The 17,187-nt window shown below is 45.1% G+C and overlaps 1 protein-coding gene across 1 annotated transcript in view; it reads left to right on the top strand.

Annotated features, from left to right (window-relative positions):
- The window catches only part of LOC144781616 (prospero homeobox protein 1-like), an 88,105-nt gene that overhangs the window by 52,557 nt on the left and 18,361 nt on the right, over nt 1-17,187 (top strand). The window contains exon 3 of the mRNA XM_078660560.1: nt 16,640-16,747. Within this exon, the coding sequence (XP_078516686.1) occupies nt 16,640-16,747 (108 nt within the window). The remainder of the gene's footprint in view (nt 1-16,639; nt 16,748-17,187) is intronic.

The following is a 17,187-nucleotide window of genomic DNA, read 5'->3' as shown; positions in this document are numbered from 1 at the left end:
ATTGTATTTGTAGCAGTGGTTAATTTGTAAAAAAACATAAATGTCTGGGCTCTCGTCAGGAGGCAGCTTGCACCAGTCCTTTTCTCCTGCTAGCGCCACCTAAAACACAACCAACTACTAAACATAAAAGTAGGGAAAGAATGTGGTGTATTGGCCAGAGCTTACGATTTCGGAGCTGAGGAACCAGGTTCGAGTCTCAATGTGGGCTCAACATCCTGTGATTCTGGGCAGATTACTTAATCTCCCCGTGCCTACCATAAATGAATGTGTCCTTAACTGGTGCTCATGAAAAGTGCTGTCGGTGCTGAGCACCAGAAACCACCAGCTCAAATTAAGCACTGATTTGTGGATAGGCCTCTCAATCTAGATTGCCAGGTTAGATCCTACTTCTCTATTGCCAAGATCACTGGAATTTTATAGCAAATTATGTAATACACTGACCAAATTATACATGAAGGAAATTCAAACTCGGCAGCAAGTGAAGGCAAAATGTGCTCTGAAATATGTATTTTGGGGTAATCTATGCAGTACATTTTAACCCAATCATGCAGCAGATCCTTCTCAAAACCTTGTTCACTAGCATTCAAAGATCATGCCTTGAATGGATGCACAGCGACACCACATTGCACCGTCCTTGCTACCTTCCAAAGAAAATATAATTTTATAGATACATGCAGTAGTGCCAGTGCCTATTTTGTTAAAGAAAGTGTGCCGGTGCCTGAAGCTGAACTCAGAAGCCTGCAGCCTGTGCAATTAAACGTAAATGCACCAAATAGCGACTGCAGCCTGAAATCCAACTCATGCCTCTTTAAACCACTACCAGACACTCCCTGCCCCTTTATCTCACTCCTGCATGTTCCTGCTTATTCCCTTTGTGACGGTTTTTCCATCTTTCTCTTCCTCCTTCTGACCAATTTGTGTGTTTTTCCCCTCTTATGTTCTCTGCAAACATCTGCTGTTGAAAAATAAGTTCAGGTGGTCCCCAAATTAAGTGCTGGTGGGACCCACCAACAACTCCAGCTCAAATTAAGCACTGAATAAGCATAAATGTTCTCACTTCTAAACAGGGGTGCCTTATTTATTCGCTACATTCTTATAAAATTGCAAAATGGATCTACAGTTCCAGGGGTACCATGTCCACTGGCTGTACTACTGAATATCGAGCCCAAGGATATCAACACACAAGAATATTGTGGACAGACAATTGAGGGACAAAATATCTACTGGTAAGTGCATTTAGGAAAGTATAGATTTACTATTTCGAACTCCACATCTTCATACCTTGAAGATATATATATATATATATATATATCAAGACCCGAGTGGGGGTCGAAACGCATTATGGCGGGCTGGCTGGTTTGAAAATAAAGCACTTCTGATTGGCACGAAAGTTTGGGTCCACTTCTCGTCTTTTGACCAGGAGAGGCAGCTGCAAGCGACAATTTGGATGCATATATATATATATATATATATATATATATATATATATAATATATATAACGTCAATCTCTTGTTCGCTTGCTTTCCCTTCGCACTGCTGGAAAAGAGCAGGAACGGACTCCACTTTTGCTGGTGCGTTATTATTTTATTTGCTTAGTGCTCGGCCAACACGCGTTTCGACCTATGCATGCCTTGATCTCATGGGCCTGCCTATATATTTATATGTATAGAATTTGGCCTAACGACTAGAGCGGTTGACCTTGAAGCTGGGGAACCGGGTTTGAGTCTCGGCAGGGAAGCTCAACATCCTGAGATTATGGGCAAATCACTAACAGCCTGATTCATGTACGGGCCGTTTTGCGTGTCCCTAATAGCGATCAATAGCGACTCGCTATTGAGGAAACGCAAAACGGCATTCATGTACTTTTCTGAGAAAAAATAGCGACTCGCATGCGGGCGCTAAAGCCGTTAGCGACCCACAAAAAACGCAGAATAATCGCTATTTCCGGCTACCTGCGATCGGGATTGCGACTCGCAATCCCGATCGCACGAGATTGCGCTCGCAATCCCGATTGCACGGGATTGCGAGTCGCATTCTCGCGGGATCAGGAAAACGGGAAGACGCATTCCGAGCACCGTGATGACATCACAACCAGGAAGCAGCCAAATCCCACCCCCAAACACCACAGTGACGCTAACAGTCGACTGTCCACGACGGAAAGCTGCCACCAACCCGCCGTTTGCGCATCCCGACCCCGCCGAAATAGCGACCGCTATGTCAGACGACCCGCAGCCCGGACCCAGCAACAGCGCTGGCCGAAAGCGCAAATTGAAATTTTCTGAACAGGAGCTGGAGAACCTCATAGAGGGTGTGGTGGCCAACCACGACCAGCTGTTCGGTGCAAACTCCCGGAGGGTCCCCGAGCAGGAGAAGAGGAGGATCTGGGTGGGGATTGCCGCAAGTGTGAACTCTGTGGGAGTTGCGGACAGGTCCCTGGAGGAATTAAAAAAGCGGTGGTACGACCTCCGAGGGCGTGCCAAGGAGAGCGTTGCGGAGCGCCTTGGTGAGGCATCAGGCACCGGAGGAGGTGGCCCGACTGTCCCACCCAACACCCCCCTGGAGGACCGGGTAGAGGACACGTTGGAGAGGGAGGCGTGTGTTGGCGTCACCCCTCTGGACTCCTCCCGCCCCACCCAAGACACCCAAGGTAAATGGCATGCGACTGCGACCCTGTCCCTATGACCGCCCATGACCAAATAGGCTCACTCATTGGCCCTTAGTCATGCCGTGCATCAGGAAATGCCCTGAAGCATTGTGGGAGACGTAGTATGTCCACAATGTAGTACTACCACAATGCGGCCCGAAAGGTTCCAAAGTGCGCAAATACACAGCCACCCAGGGAATGACACCCAGCATGCATGTAACATCTGCACGTCTGTCAGTCACATGCACCTAATGAGTATCCACTTACCCTCACAGGTGCAGGAGATAGCAGCGACAGTGAGAGGCTGCTGATCGACGAGGAGGCCCAGGAGGAGGAATCCCTACCTGCCACCCAGCCACCAGCCCCTGCGCCAGCGCCAACACCAGCAGCCAGGCCACCCACCTTGCCTGCAGCATCCGCCTCAGGCCCACCGGCTGCCAAGGCCAGGCCACCCACCTTGCCTGCTGCATCCGCCTCAGGCCCACCGGCTGCCAAGGCCAGGCCACCCACCACACCTGCCGCATCCGCCTCAGGCCCACCGGCTGCCAAGGCCAGGCCACCCACCACACCTGCCGCATCCGCCTCAGGCCCACCGGCTGCCAAGGCCAGGCCACCCACCACACCTGCCGCATCCGCCTCAGGCCCACCGGCTGCCAAGGCCAGGCCACCCACCACACCTGCCGCACCTGCAACACCAGCTGCTGCAAGACCTGCAGCTCGTCCACCACCATCTGGGCCAGCCACATCGGCTACACAGCGGCCGACCACCAGGAGGGGCAATGGCCACTTCCACGCATGCATGAGTGTGGAGCGGCGCATGCTGCGTTTACACCAGCGCCAGTCGCAGCAGCAGGGAGCCATCCAGCTCCAGCTGCAGAAGATCGGCCGCAATGTTGCGGGAGTGGGCGACAGGGTGGACCGCATGACGGCGGCCATTGACCGCATGACGACGGCTATGGAACACAACACTGCTGCGCTGGTGAAGCACCGAAGTGTTGCTAGCAGGCGCCACCACCAGTTGCTGAGCCGGCTGTCCACCTACAGCCGCTCCAATTATGCCTCGGCAAATGCCACCACCCTGCTTGCGCGCCGCTCCTTAACCCAGCAGCACCAACTCGTCCAGTGCTGCGAGGATATTACCCGGGTGCTGGAGCATTTGACAACCGCGGTCACCGCACTGCACGCACCTGTGATTCCGGCAATTGTGGGGGGTGATGATGCTAGTGAGGGTGCCTCTAGTGTCAGCAGCCACTCTGCCACGCAGGCCCCCCCACCTAGGCGCAGCGCAAGGGCTGCCCCACCTCCAGCTGCCCAGGAAGAGGAAGAGGCTCCCAGGCGCCTGGGAATTGTGCGCCGGAGACGCCAATGACATTGTGACAGGGACACAGGCGCAGGCTGAACTTAAGCCTGCAATGGAGCGTCTCATGCAGTATGCATGAATACTGCTTTTTGTATATAGTTGTTACGAAGACCCATTTATTTTTTTGTGATTCAAACAAATACATTTATTTTGGTGCACACATACGCCTTGTGTAATCATTACAGTTTGCATGCAATTGTGATATGTGGGGTGGGGGAAGGGGGTGGGCTAGAAATTGTTAGCTGTGATGTGGTTGCGACGTCTGTGGCCTTCAGCTGGGTTCTCCCCGCGTGCATGGTGCGCATGTGCTGGTGGCCGGTCGTCCCCCTCAGATTCACTGCCTGAGATGTCAACTGGTATCCGGCGCTTGGTTGCAATGTTATGAAGCATTGCACAGACAGCCACAATGCGGCAGCACGCTGCAGGACTGTAATACATGGCCCCACCTGTCTTGTGCAGTATACGGAACCTGCTCTTGAGCAGGCCAAATGTCCTTTCAATACAGTTCCTTGTCCGGATGTGCGCAACATTGTAGCGGCGTTGCTGAGGTGTGGCAGGGTTGAGGTAAGGGGTCAGGAGGTATTCCCGTAGGGCGTAGCCACTGTCACCTGAATGAGAGGATGCAGATGTTGATTGCCTGTGCAGCGCAGTTACTTCATAGCAATGTGACATTGTCGACAAAGTGTACTTACCAAGTAGGTGTCCTTCCCCAAACTCTCCCCTGATCAGTCGTGTGTGGAGTCCGCTGTGCCTGAAGATGAAGGAGTCATGGGTACTCCCTGGGTACTGGGCCACAATGTCAGTGATGATGGTCTTGGCATTGCAGACCATCTGTATGTTGAGGGAGTGGTACGACTTCCTGTTGCGGTACATATACTCCGTGGCAGCTGGTGGGCAGATGGCGACGTGGGTACAGTCTATGCAGCCAAGGACATGGGGAAAATGGGCAACATTATAAAATTGAAGTTTTGTGAGGTCCAAATCCTGTTGGCTCGTGGGAAATGTGATGTGCCGGTGGAGCTGGGTGAGCATGGCGTCAACAAAAGTGTGGAGGCAGCGTGACATGGTGGGCTGGGAAATTCCCCCAGCAGCGGCTACTATGCCCTGGAAACTGCCGGATGCCAGGAGGTGCAGGCTGCACAATACCTGCACATGTGTGGGCACAGAATTGTTTCGCCTTGTTGGGTGCTGCATGATGGGGTCGAGTTCTTGTATCAGCCAGGTGATCATTTCCCCATTCAGCCTGTATTTAGCATAAATCTGTTCTCTGGTTTGCCCCAGCAAGGTGACCCGCTGCCGGTAAATCCGTGCCTGCCTCATGCGTCTCCTCCGTGCTGCTCGCTGTAGCCTTTGCCGCCTCACCACCATGTACATCCCAGGCATTGTGGAACGCCTATTGCTGCTGCTGAATGTCCTTATGTGTGATTGGTCAGGCCTGGACCTGTTGGTGATTGGCTAACAGTTTTTCAAAATTTGGTTAATCATGGCTTTTATGGTTACCACCTGCTTTGAGTTGTCCTTAAATTGCGCCGCGCTAATGTGCGATTTAGCGATTTTTCGCTAATGTATTTCTTTCATGAATGCCGATTGAGACAATATTGCGTTTCGCTATCCAATTCGCAGATTCCGTGGTTGGTCGCTATTTCATTTTCGCTAATGCTCGACTTCCCGGAGTCTGCGACTTTTACAGCGTAATCGCTATTCCGCTCGCTATTATTTTTTAGCGATTTCGCTATTTCGTACTTGAATGCCGATTCCGTGTTTTGCACCCGCAATTGCGTTTTCGCAGCCATTGCGGGCGCTATTTCGCTTCATGAATCAGGCTGTAAATCTCCCTGTGCCTAACAAAATGGATGTGTCCGTCTGTAACGCAACTAATGCTCATGTAAAGTGCTCTGATACCTTTGGGCCAAGTTTGCTATATATTTATCTCCAAGGTACAAATATGTGGCATTAGGTATCGAAAATCCATACCTACTTACCTTTCAATATTTTGGATTCGATATTTTTCCCTCAATTTTTGTAAGTTCTTGATATTCATACACCATGTTGACACTTTAAGGCAAGGGAAGCTCCTCATCCCCTTCAGAAAAAGTTATGTAGAACATGATAGTACATTTCGTACTTATCATGCACCATGTAACTATGAGGCCCTAAAGGCGTCAAGACATTGGACTGTAAAATGAGATGCAACATATTTATGTATCCGGTACTTGTAAAGCGTGAACAATTCTCTCCAAGGGGTCTCAAGGCGCTGGGGGCCGTCGGGGAGATTAGGTGAGCTATTGCCCAGAGTCACAGGGTGTTGAGCTGAGCTGCCGCCGGCGATCGAACCGTGAGCCCTGTGCTCCAGAGTCAACCGCTCTGGCCACTGCACCACACCTCTCCCCTCAGTGGGCATAACACGGAATCTCCCATTTCACCCTTCTGCCGCTTGGCTCGAACGAATGCACTAATATTGCGCTTCATCAGAATTTGGTATTATGTGAACATGTTTCCCTGTAATAATAAGGGTTCCCAAAATATGCTAAGTTAATACAGAATTTGTATGTCGTTTTTTTCTCTGCATATTTAACTAGCCAATTGTGGGGTGGGGTGATTCCAACACTTGCTACCAAAACTCATTTTATACTAGAATGGTAAAGTCATTTTGCCCAAAATAAAGATCCAGATTGTGCAACTGAATTCCTGTTAAAAACAGCAGAGAATATAGTTGACTACCCTTTCCCCTTTTCTCACAGCAGGCACCAGGCAGTGAGCTGGACAGCCCTTGCAGGCACAGGCTTTGACTATTTACAGGATCAGGCATTTGATAGTGAAGCTGGTCAAGGTTACACAGATGTTATAGGTTTGAGTGTCTGACCGAATGCGGTCTCGCAGGTGAGAGAAACTGTACAGGCCGGTCTTTTTGACCACAAGTCAAAAGTCAGAAACTAGGTATCTGACAGTGGATCCCCTCACAGGTTACACGGATCTTACAGGTGTGACCGCAGAGCTATCTCTCAGGTGATGGCAATTGAACAGGGTTTTCCTTGTGGACCACAAAAGTCAAAGATGAGGCAAGGGAAGAGTTTCTCAGGTTACGCATATTTTACTGGTTTGAGCATTTGACCGCAGAGCTATCTCTCGGATGGGTGAAATCGTACAGGCTTGTGCGTGGGGACCAAGCTGTTCCTGAGGTTACACAGGAGACATCTGGTCACCCTAAGCAGAGTGCCCCAGCGAGGCTGCATGTGTGCCCGCGCGCTAAAGCGCTCCTCGTTCCTGTAATTCCCAGGGTCTTTGTATCACTTTAACAGTTGAGGATGTTCACATCGTTAAGCAGAGGGCAGCCAGCCTAAGCGGATTAACCCCTCTCGGATCCCCCTATAAGACGATTCACTTCTTAAAGCCCCCGGGGACTGGGGCGGGCGCGGAGAGGCGATTATTGAAGCTGGAATCTGTAGCAGAATGCGAGGCCATCTTTGGACGGTCTACAGATGAGCAGATTATTAGGGTGCGTGCAGGCGGGCGAGCGCAAACAGGAGAGAGGGGGGCTGAAGAGACAAGAGATGGCGGGAAAGTGGAGTTACCTCAGGGAAGGCCGGAGAACTGATAGGCACGAGATAAGGAAAGGAAGACTTCCATCGAGGAAGGTTCGGTAGAGAAGAAATGGAGCGGAAATGGGACAAAGACTGTAGGATAGCTACTTTGCCAGTATTTTTTCCGACATAGTCGGTATGTTGAATTCAAGGCTAATAAACAATAAGCATTGGCAAAGCCAATAGGTTTTGCCTTTGCCAGATCTATTGGCTTTGTCAATGTTTTTTAAATGTTGCATAGCAGTGCGAGGCGAGCCGCTGTGCTACATAGCTTAAAGTACCAAAAAAAAGCAAAAGGACGTGGTCAAACCGTGTCATAGCGTTTTTTTAAAAACTTTAAGCTATGCACGTACAAACAAGTTAAAATTGTTATTTTTCCAAACTTAATATGCAGTTTATATTCTTGAACAAATGCCCATTGCAGTTATCAAGGTGTCAAAGGATAGCTAGCTGGAACACTGAGCATGAAGAGGCGGTGGCATTATGGCCAGAGCTGCTGACTTTAGAGCTGGGGAACCAGGTTCGAGTTTTGGCGCCGACTCAACACTCTGTGATTCTGGGCAAAAACCTTAATCTCCCCATGCCTGTAAAAATGAATGCCTGCTTGTGTAATGTAACTGGCCCTCATGTACAGCACTCCAAGTCCTTCCAGTTGACTTTGCACTATATAAAACAAGCTATGATGGAGGCAACTAGGTACCGGGTGGGGAAGGGGCATGCAGTGACAGGAGCAAGGTGGTGGGAGGGACAGGCCAGCAATGAATGGGGAAGGGGCATACGAATGGGTGAAAGGGGTGGGGACAGGGATGGAGATGTAAAAGTTCTGAATTTCGAGGAAGTGTTAGGAAGAAGGGAAGGGGCATAGGTGGGCATAGTGGCTACAATGGAAGGAAGAGGTCAGAGCTGTCCGAGGGTAGAAGAAATCAAAACAGAATGATGTGAACTAAAACAGTCAAGGGAAGAAGGAAACATGAGATAAAACACATCAAAGGAAAGTTCACCAATAAGGGTATAGCGAGGAGAGAAACTGGGAAGAGAAGAGAGGAAGATATTAAGGGAAGAAGCAATGAGAAGAAGTACTTGAGATCTTAATAGAAGATGGAGAGATGAGAAACAGGCAAATAAGAGACAAAAGCAATGGAAGTGATGAGAGGAAGCTCATGGAGAGCAGAGATAGTGGATTGAAGGAGCAGAGGAAGCCTGAGGGAGTAATAATAAGGAATTCTTCTAGAAGGGTGGGGTTTTGGATGAGTAAGGAGGAGTGACGGCTATAGAGGGACATGAACACACCCATAAAAAGGGTAAGCCCATTTCAATTCGCAAATTGCACTTCTATAGTTTCTACAGCCAGAAAAACACAAAACAGTCATACAGGTACTCCCGCTCAGAGTGAGTAAGTCTAGCCACTGGAGCTGCAACAGACTCCCAAATATTGAAGACATGAACTTAAAATACAAGCCCCAAAAGAGCTAATTTAAAAATAAATTTACATATTTTAGTGTTTTAAAATATAAATAAATGTAATTTAATGTTAAAAATGTTAAAAATTAATGTATGTTCATTTTATACATAACCTTAACTAATCTTTACTATATAATAAACAAATATATATTTTATACATTAGGTAGGACATTATTTCTATTTCAAGCTGAAGAAAAATCATTTAAATAAATTACAATATATTCAAAATTATTAAATAAATTAAAAATTCCATTAATGCTGTACCATTTTTCTATTATGTTCTACATTTAAAGTATAATTTTAAATGCATTTACATAACCATTATCCTTAAAATATTTTTACTATTTTTTTAAGTTTAATAAACGTATAAACTTTTCCCTGTACTTTACCAAAGGAAGATCTCTGCCTCGGTGGCTGAGATTCTCGCCTACATGTGAAAAGTTAGAAGTAGTAACTTTACACTCCTAAATTAGGCTCTACCCCTTGAATGCAAGGGTTTAAGGACATGTAAGTGTACACTTTTTACAAACTTTGCACTTGTAAATGGTCAATTGCCGAAAGTAGTGAAGTTACTCAAAAGGGTAAGAGTAAACATACACGTGTAGATTTACTAATGTGTAAGTTTACTTTTGTGAATAGCCCTCTATGAACTAGACACTTTTAAAGAAGTCTGTTGATTTACGTCCATGTGTTCCCAGTACTACGTAAGACTCTAGAAAATGATGTAGTACAGCTGAACAACCACACATCTCTCTTTTTCCCAAAGGAGCACTGTTGAATTCTTAACAAATTACAGAAATTTCCACTGCATCATGGTCTTAACTCCATAGAGAAATTTCTACAATTTAAAAAAGAAAAGATCTGAATATTACAGCTGAAGGCCTGCACTGTCGGTGGCAAGTGTGCAATGGGTCTAAATGAAAGCATTGATAATAGGCTGTCTATCCGCATGCTGACAATTAAAACAACTTAATTGTCATGCACAGAATCCCTTACAGCCATGGGGCCATCTGCCCCTGTACCTACTGCACCATTGAAAGTGAAAGTCCTGCTTACTGTTGCTACAAAAGGAAAGCATCAGCGATGAAAGACAGACTGATGGGTGAATAACTGACCGGCCCACCAGGCCATCTATAAAAGATTCTGTATTGTATTTCCCCAGAAAATGTACAGCATTGTTCTTCATGTTGTTCAGTGAAACCTCTCAGTGAGGGAACGCTCATTCCTTATGCCGAGTCTGCCCGGGACTAGTGATCAGTTCGAAATGTCTATTGAGTGGCAACGGTCGCTGTAGCAGGCAAAGGGGACACTCCATGTTAACTGCCTTATATTAAATGCATTATATTTGTAACACGCATCTAATTTTCCTACCCATGCTGGCATGGTAGTTTGTAAGAATATAGACAACAAAATAAAGATTCAAAACTCCAGACTGTGAAAATAAAGACCATACAAATATTAACTACCTACAGAAAATTTGACCTGCAGATAATTCCACGTGGAAACTCTTGTTCCTAAATATGCTTGAATTAAGCAATATTACCCAGAAGAGAAAGCACTCCCAGATAGTTATTGACTGGATTGGGGTCAAAGGGCAGGAGGTGAAGCCAAGGGCCATAATCCACTCTGGTCAATAACTCGGTGAGAGGGCCCCTGAATAATATTGCTATTATAAATCAGGCAATTAAAATTTGGGGTGGAATTTATAAAATTGTTTTATCAGTGGTAAGTTTTTCATAGTACTATTTCGATGGAACTATAAGCATACTTGTTGGATTCTTTTTGGTGAAAAGGCTTTTCTATTTTCGTTCTCTTGAAATGCATTATAGCGAATGCCTAATATTGAGGGTTACAAAAAGGAACATATAGAAAGGGTGATATTAGATTTTAGTCACAATGTAAATGATTTATTGTTGATGAAATAATCATTTTTTACATGTGTGATTTCTACGATGATTTCACTCTGTGAAAAATACTGATCCTCCGATAGGATTTGATGAACCGTCTTTGAAAGAAAAGTGGAAATTATGGTTGCTGGTCCATAAGCTAAAATGAGTTCCATTTTGTATCAGTTCCAAAATATAGACCACCTACTCCAGTGGAGAAAAAAATCTGTGTAAAATGTGGAATTCCATCAGCAGCAGCATCAGTCAGTTGATTCCCCAGTGTTCTACTGGAGCTTCACTGCATAATTCTAACGAGTGACTACAATGCTTGCATTCCTATTCATGACAACTGCGAGGTACATCTGAAAGCTGTGTTCCTGAAATAAGGGCAGTAGAAACATTGTATATGAGGGAGATAGCAGTAAATTAACAAAATGGGGGGGGGGTAATTTTGCCATGGAAAATTATTATTATTATTATTATTATTATTATTAATGGAGTTTTGTTAAGCGCATGCTACCCGGAGGCCTCGTAGCGCTACATTGTTTGAGTCATGAGAAAGTCAGAGAGCCAAGTTAGGTGAAAAGAAGCGTTTTCAGTTCCTTACGGAACTTCAACAAGTTAGGCTCGCCACGGAGGGTGTCAGGCAGGGAGTTCCAGGCTCTCGCGGCATTCCAGGAGAAGGAGCGTCCACCCCATCTTGCCCGTTTGGTTCTGTTAACGGTAGCCAGGAAAGCTGAGCTGGATCTCAGGCTTCGTTTAGGGAGATAAGGGTTTGCAAGGGAGCAAACCATGGCTGGACCAGTTTTCCACATGGCTTTGTGCATAATGCACATGGATTTGAACACAACTCTGGCCTTGATGGGCAGCCAGTGCAGTTTCTTTAATGCAGCTGTGCCGGAATCTCGTCGGCCCAGGTTTAGGAGAAGGCGAGCGGCTGCATTCTGTGTAGTCTGCAGTTTTCTGGTGGTAGAGATAGGGGCTCCTAAGTATAATGAGTTTCCGTAGTCCAAACGGGACAGGATAATGGCTTGCACCATGATTCTACGTGCCTGGAAGGGAAGAAGAGGCAGCACCTTCCTGAGCATCCGCATCAGGCCGAAGCAGGTGGCGGACAGGGTAGTAGCTTGTTGCTTGAAGTCCAACTTTGAATCCAACCACATGCCCAGACTCTTTATTTGGGTCTTGGGTTGGGGTGGGGTCCCCATACTGGGGGGCCAGTCGAGCGTAGGGCTCGGAGTTGGTGAGTTACCCAAAATCATAAGCTCAGTTTTCTCACCATTGAGCTTTAGGTGTGAGGAGGTCATCCAATGATTTATTGCTACCAAGCAATTCGTAAGATTGGGGGGAGAGGTATTAGGCTGATTCATGGATACCACTAATTGTGTGTCGTCGGCATAGGTCACGATATCTAGGCCAAACGAGCGCACAATGTCCGCCAGAGGTTGTAGATACACATTGAATAAGGTAGGGCTCAGAGACGAGCCCTGTGGTACAACTTGATCAAGGGGCCAGATTTTTGAGTGGGCATCGTTCTCGACTACCTCGAAGGAACGGTCCTCCAGAAAAGATTGGAGCCATATTATGGCCTTCCCTGTAATTCCTATGTGGCGTAGGCGGTCAAGGAGGATACTAGTGTTGACGGTATCGAAGGCGGCACTGAGATCAAGCAACATAATTGCTACAGTGCCGCCTTGATCCATCTGTTTCCTAGCCATCTCAGTCACAGTCAGAAGGGCCGTGTCTGTGCCTAGTTTTGGGCGGAAACCTGCTTGGGAATCGTGGAGCAGGAGGTTATGTTCCAGATATTGAGTGACGGAGGCAAAAATTAGTGTTTCTGAAAGTTAAAATGATGACCGATTTTCTATATCTTCTAGAATATCTCCCTCATCCATGTGAGAAGAAAGTCTGTCATGTTGAGTGGAACATACTTCCAACCGAAGTAATATTGCTGAGTGTTCTACTCTATATTCAGCATAGAGTTCTAATGAACAACTAGAATGCCAGCATCCCATATTCATTACAAAAATAGGTTACTCCTGGGTACCATGTTGCTGGAATAAAAGCTGTTGAAATTAAAGCCTTTTCTTTGAAGCAGACTCTAAATAAACGATTATTCAGAGGTTATTGCAAAAACCAGCTGTTTGTGGGTGGGAGTATTTGTTTTAGTCTTTTATGACAAAATATATGTATAAGGGTATTACATAGTTAATGATAGACACCCTAACCTAACTCCAGCACTACCTTTCTACATCTGTTTCATTTCTGTCACTCAATACCCACTTCATTGAAAAATAGTAACATTTTGGTAAACATAGACGTTTTTAAAGTCTGTCACTTAAATGCATGAGAGTAGATTTAATTACAGTTGAGGGAATATATCTGCAGACAGCGTTTATTTTTTTAAATTAATAGGTTTGTGCTTTCAGTGTATTGAGTTGCTGTTGGACATTTCATTTGACTTTTCAGTTCTACCACTTTCTTTGGTCAGTGGTTGCATTGCCCTGTGTTAATATGCACTGGCTTCACAGCCATTTGTATTGATATTTAAATGTAAGGAAATTATAAAACACATATAAAAATATATATTTATTGTTTAGTACTTTAGAAGTAACAACATTCAAAGGTAATTAAAATATTGTAATATAAATAACGTAATTCAGAACAATGAAGCAATAGTTTTGAAACAGTGAAAACTCACAGACTACACAATTTTCACAAACCGGGAACACATTATATATGGATGTATGATGATACAACGCGTACCATCACAATGCGGTATGTTACATCGCGGGTTTGACAACGCAAGTGGTTACATCGACTTGCGCTGGAGGGCGCTGGACTTAGGAATAGTGTGAATTACTATTTGAGCTCCAGTCTACGTACAGTAGGGAAGTTGTTGGAATAATAATTCACACTATTCATTAGTCTATAGTGCCCTCCAGTGCAGGTCGATGTAACGACTTGCATTGTTAAAACCACGATGTAACCATACCGCGTTGTAATGGTTTCGTGGTAAAGGATGTTTCCATTTTGATTGATATATATATATATATTTTTTGGTTTTTGGTAAGGTTTCAAAAGCAGGTGTAAGACCCATTTTCATATACATATTCAACCTTCTGCAGAGGGAAGTGAATGATTCTAAAGCTCTCTCTTAAAGTAGCATGTCTGTCAGTACCAGGTAAACACTCTAGTTCTTTTTTCCTCAATCAATCAAGTAGTACTTGTATAGCACAGCTCACCACCCAAAAGGGTATCCAGACGCTGTGCTGCATGGTATCAGTCGAAGAGCCAAGTCTTGAGTCTCTTCCTGAAGAAGGTCAGCGAGGGTGTGGTGCGAGATGAAGGGGGCGGGTGTTCCAGTCTTTGGCGGTGAGGTGTGAGAAGGATCGTCCTCTGGAGCGGAAGCAGCAAATACTTGCTATCTGTGCAATGGTGAGGTGCACGGAGCAGAGATTCCCGGTCAGTCGGTGGAAATGCAGGCGGTGGTTCATATATGCGGGTCCTTGGACATGGAGGGCTTTGTAGGCATGGATCAGCAGCTTGAATTGGCATCTCTTCTGGACGGGGATCCAGTGGAGGTTTTTCAGGTGCTGGGTGATGTGTGTCCTTTTAGGCAGTTTAAGGATCAGTCTGGCAGTTGCATTCTGGATTATCTGGAGTCTTTGCATGAGTTTGGCGGAGGGGCCTGCGCCTCTTCTAAGGTCTCTCTGTGATCTTTACCGACAGCTGTAAAGGGACGGAGGTGTTCAATTATGTTGATTGGTACTATAATGAGGCTTGTTTCAGATACTGGCTATGAATCTCATGGGTAGATATTTACTGTCTGAGACCTAATCAAAACACAGCATTTTGGAGTGTACAGCCATCTGATATACAATGGTAGTCATAACAGTAAACTAACTCTTTTCTACAATCGGTGGAACGTATGTTTGGCTAGATATGGAGCATTTAAAAAGATTATACATTTTGTAGGTTGATCTTTTTTCATGTCTTAGCTCTTATAGTCTATGTTTTTAATTATTACTTTTCAGGGGTTAAGTTGTTGACAGAGTAATTGACATAGACTTTTCAGAGTATGTGTAGTAGTACTTCCGTAGTACTAATTCATATGCTCATAAATGCCATTCTCAAAGGTTTGGACGTTGATCTAAGCCTGCGCCAGTGTTATCTCTCATACGCAGAGTTTTCAATCGAGAGTGCAAACAACTGTGAAACTGTAGTTCAGTGTTTTAACTGTATATGTGGAAGAGGTGTGGCGCCGCGGCCAGGGCGACTGACGCTGGAATCTGGGGACCACGGTTCGATCCCCGGCTCCGGCGGCAGGTTAGCCCAGCACCATGTGACTCTGGGCAATAGCTCGCTTAATCTTCCCGACGGCCCCCAGCGCCTAGAGACCCTTACGGGTGATTGTGCGCTTTACAAATGTGGACTTTACTTTATATGTGGGTGTGGCAAAGGGACTGCCTGGAAAATAGGGAATATATACTACAAAGTGGCAGCAGGAATCGGGAAATTAAGGATTGGAACATTGAGGGACATTTAAATACAAAAACTCATACAAAAAGGTAAGTTGTATGCAATCCACCAAAGTTATGAACAGATCTATTCCAGTGTTACTTAAACCAAAATAAGCTCCCATCTACTCCATTCAAGCCTTGGAGTAAGTCACACACCACTAATTGTGTACTTACAGATACTGCAATGAACCATGCTCAAAACAATAAAAGCAGGGAATAGTGCTACCATCACAAAGACCTACATCAAAAATGTAGAAAAAAAATTTCACAGAACATTAGATATTGCAGATACCTCTAAAAACCGAATTTTAAAATATTACAAAGTAAAAGAAATACAATTAATTAAACATGGTCATAAACATTGGAGACACAAATATCACATTGTGTAAATGTAAATACAACAAAGTCACTTATTGAGCAAATTACAAATATATAAATGGGTAATAATTTTAAAAAACTTGACTGATTTCACATGCAACACTACTCTATACACACTCAACCATACATCACAACACAATGCATGTTCAAAAAATACAGACACACACATAATGGAACACAATACAACCACAGCTGATGTTTGACTCCACATCGTATCACAGCACTAGGGGAGACAGCAGAGCCAGGTTTTTGGCTCTACTTATGTGCTACCGGTATTAATGTTTGTCAGGTAAGCATTATTTTTCTGAGGTTATGCCTATTTCTCTATTCTTTTTAATTTGTAGTTCAACATAGCATAGGGTGCCATCTCCATCTACATTATGTTGAACTACATTTGCCCGATTTGTGCCTGAAATAGTAGTCATTTACTACAGTAACTTTAAGGTCATATATTCAGTTGTACGTGTCCCTGCCCCCGTAGTAAGCTGTAAGGAGCTGGGGACAGATTCCCCTACTACTGGGTGCATACTACAGCCTAGAATCACTGAATTTCATTTATCTACATGCCCAGAGATCACTACGCTTATCTTAGATTTAAGTTTGTGAACTAGGCCCAAAGTGTTAAATCGAATATGAAAATGATGGAATTATATGATCTTTGTTCTATTGCTGTGGTAAACATAAATCTCTTCAGACACAATTACGGGTGAGTGCTCATTCTCCATACTCATTTTCATTCTTGACCTTGAGATCTCTCCTTTCTTCACACCCTCGTTTTATTTAGAAGGTTCCTTAACTCTATCACTCTCAGGAGGGCCTGACTCCAGGGCATCTGAAGAAGGCTAAGCTTATGTTTTTCTACTGTCGCTATCCCAGCTCCACAACCCTGAAGACTTACTTCAACGATGTCAAGGTAAGCGTGCAAATGCAATGTCAGCCTAGATAAGCGAGCACCATCCATCATTTTCAAGTGCGTAAGCAGGAGGGGAGGGGCGGGTCACATCGTCTCATAATGAAGAAATATTTCAGATACAATTAAGGGGTTATACTGGTAGTGGGACAAAGTAGTTTATCTGGTGGTGTTAGGTAGCTTCAGTCTGTCGGGGAGAGGCTGTGTCAATGAAGTGTCCCTTTAATGGCTCTTAGTAGGGTATTCCTTCTACTAGTTAATGCTTATGAATTGGGTAGTCTCTCTCTTACACACAAGCACGCATGCGAGCGCTCACACACACACACAACACATAGTTTCAAAGCATTTAAGCTGGCTCTTCATGCCTTGCTCTATCACTTTTGCTCCCTCTCATTGGTTTAATGTCTGTAAATTGGGTATTATTTCTCTTTCATAGGTAATGT

Source organism: Lissotriton helveticus, chromosome 9 (genome assembly GCF_964261635.1).
Source record: "Lissotriton helveticus chromosome 9, aLisHel1.1, whole genome shotgun sequence".
NCBI lineage: Eukaryota > Metazoa > Chordata > Amphibia > Caudata > Salamandridae > Lissotriton > Lissotriton helveticus.
Note: the sequence above shows the minus strand (reverse complement) of the source record. Positions and strands in the feature narration are given on the sequence as shown.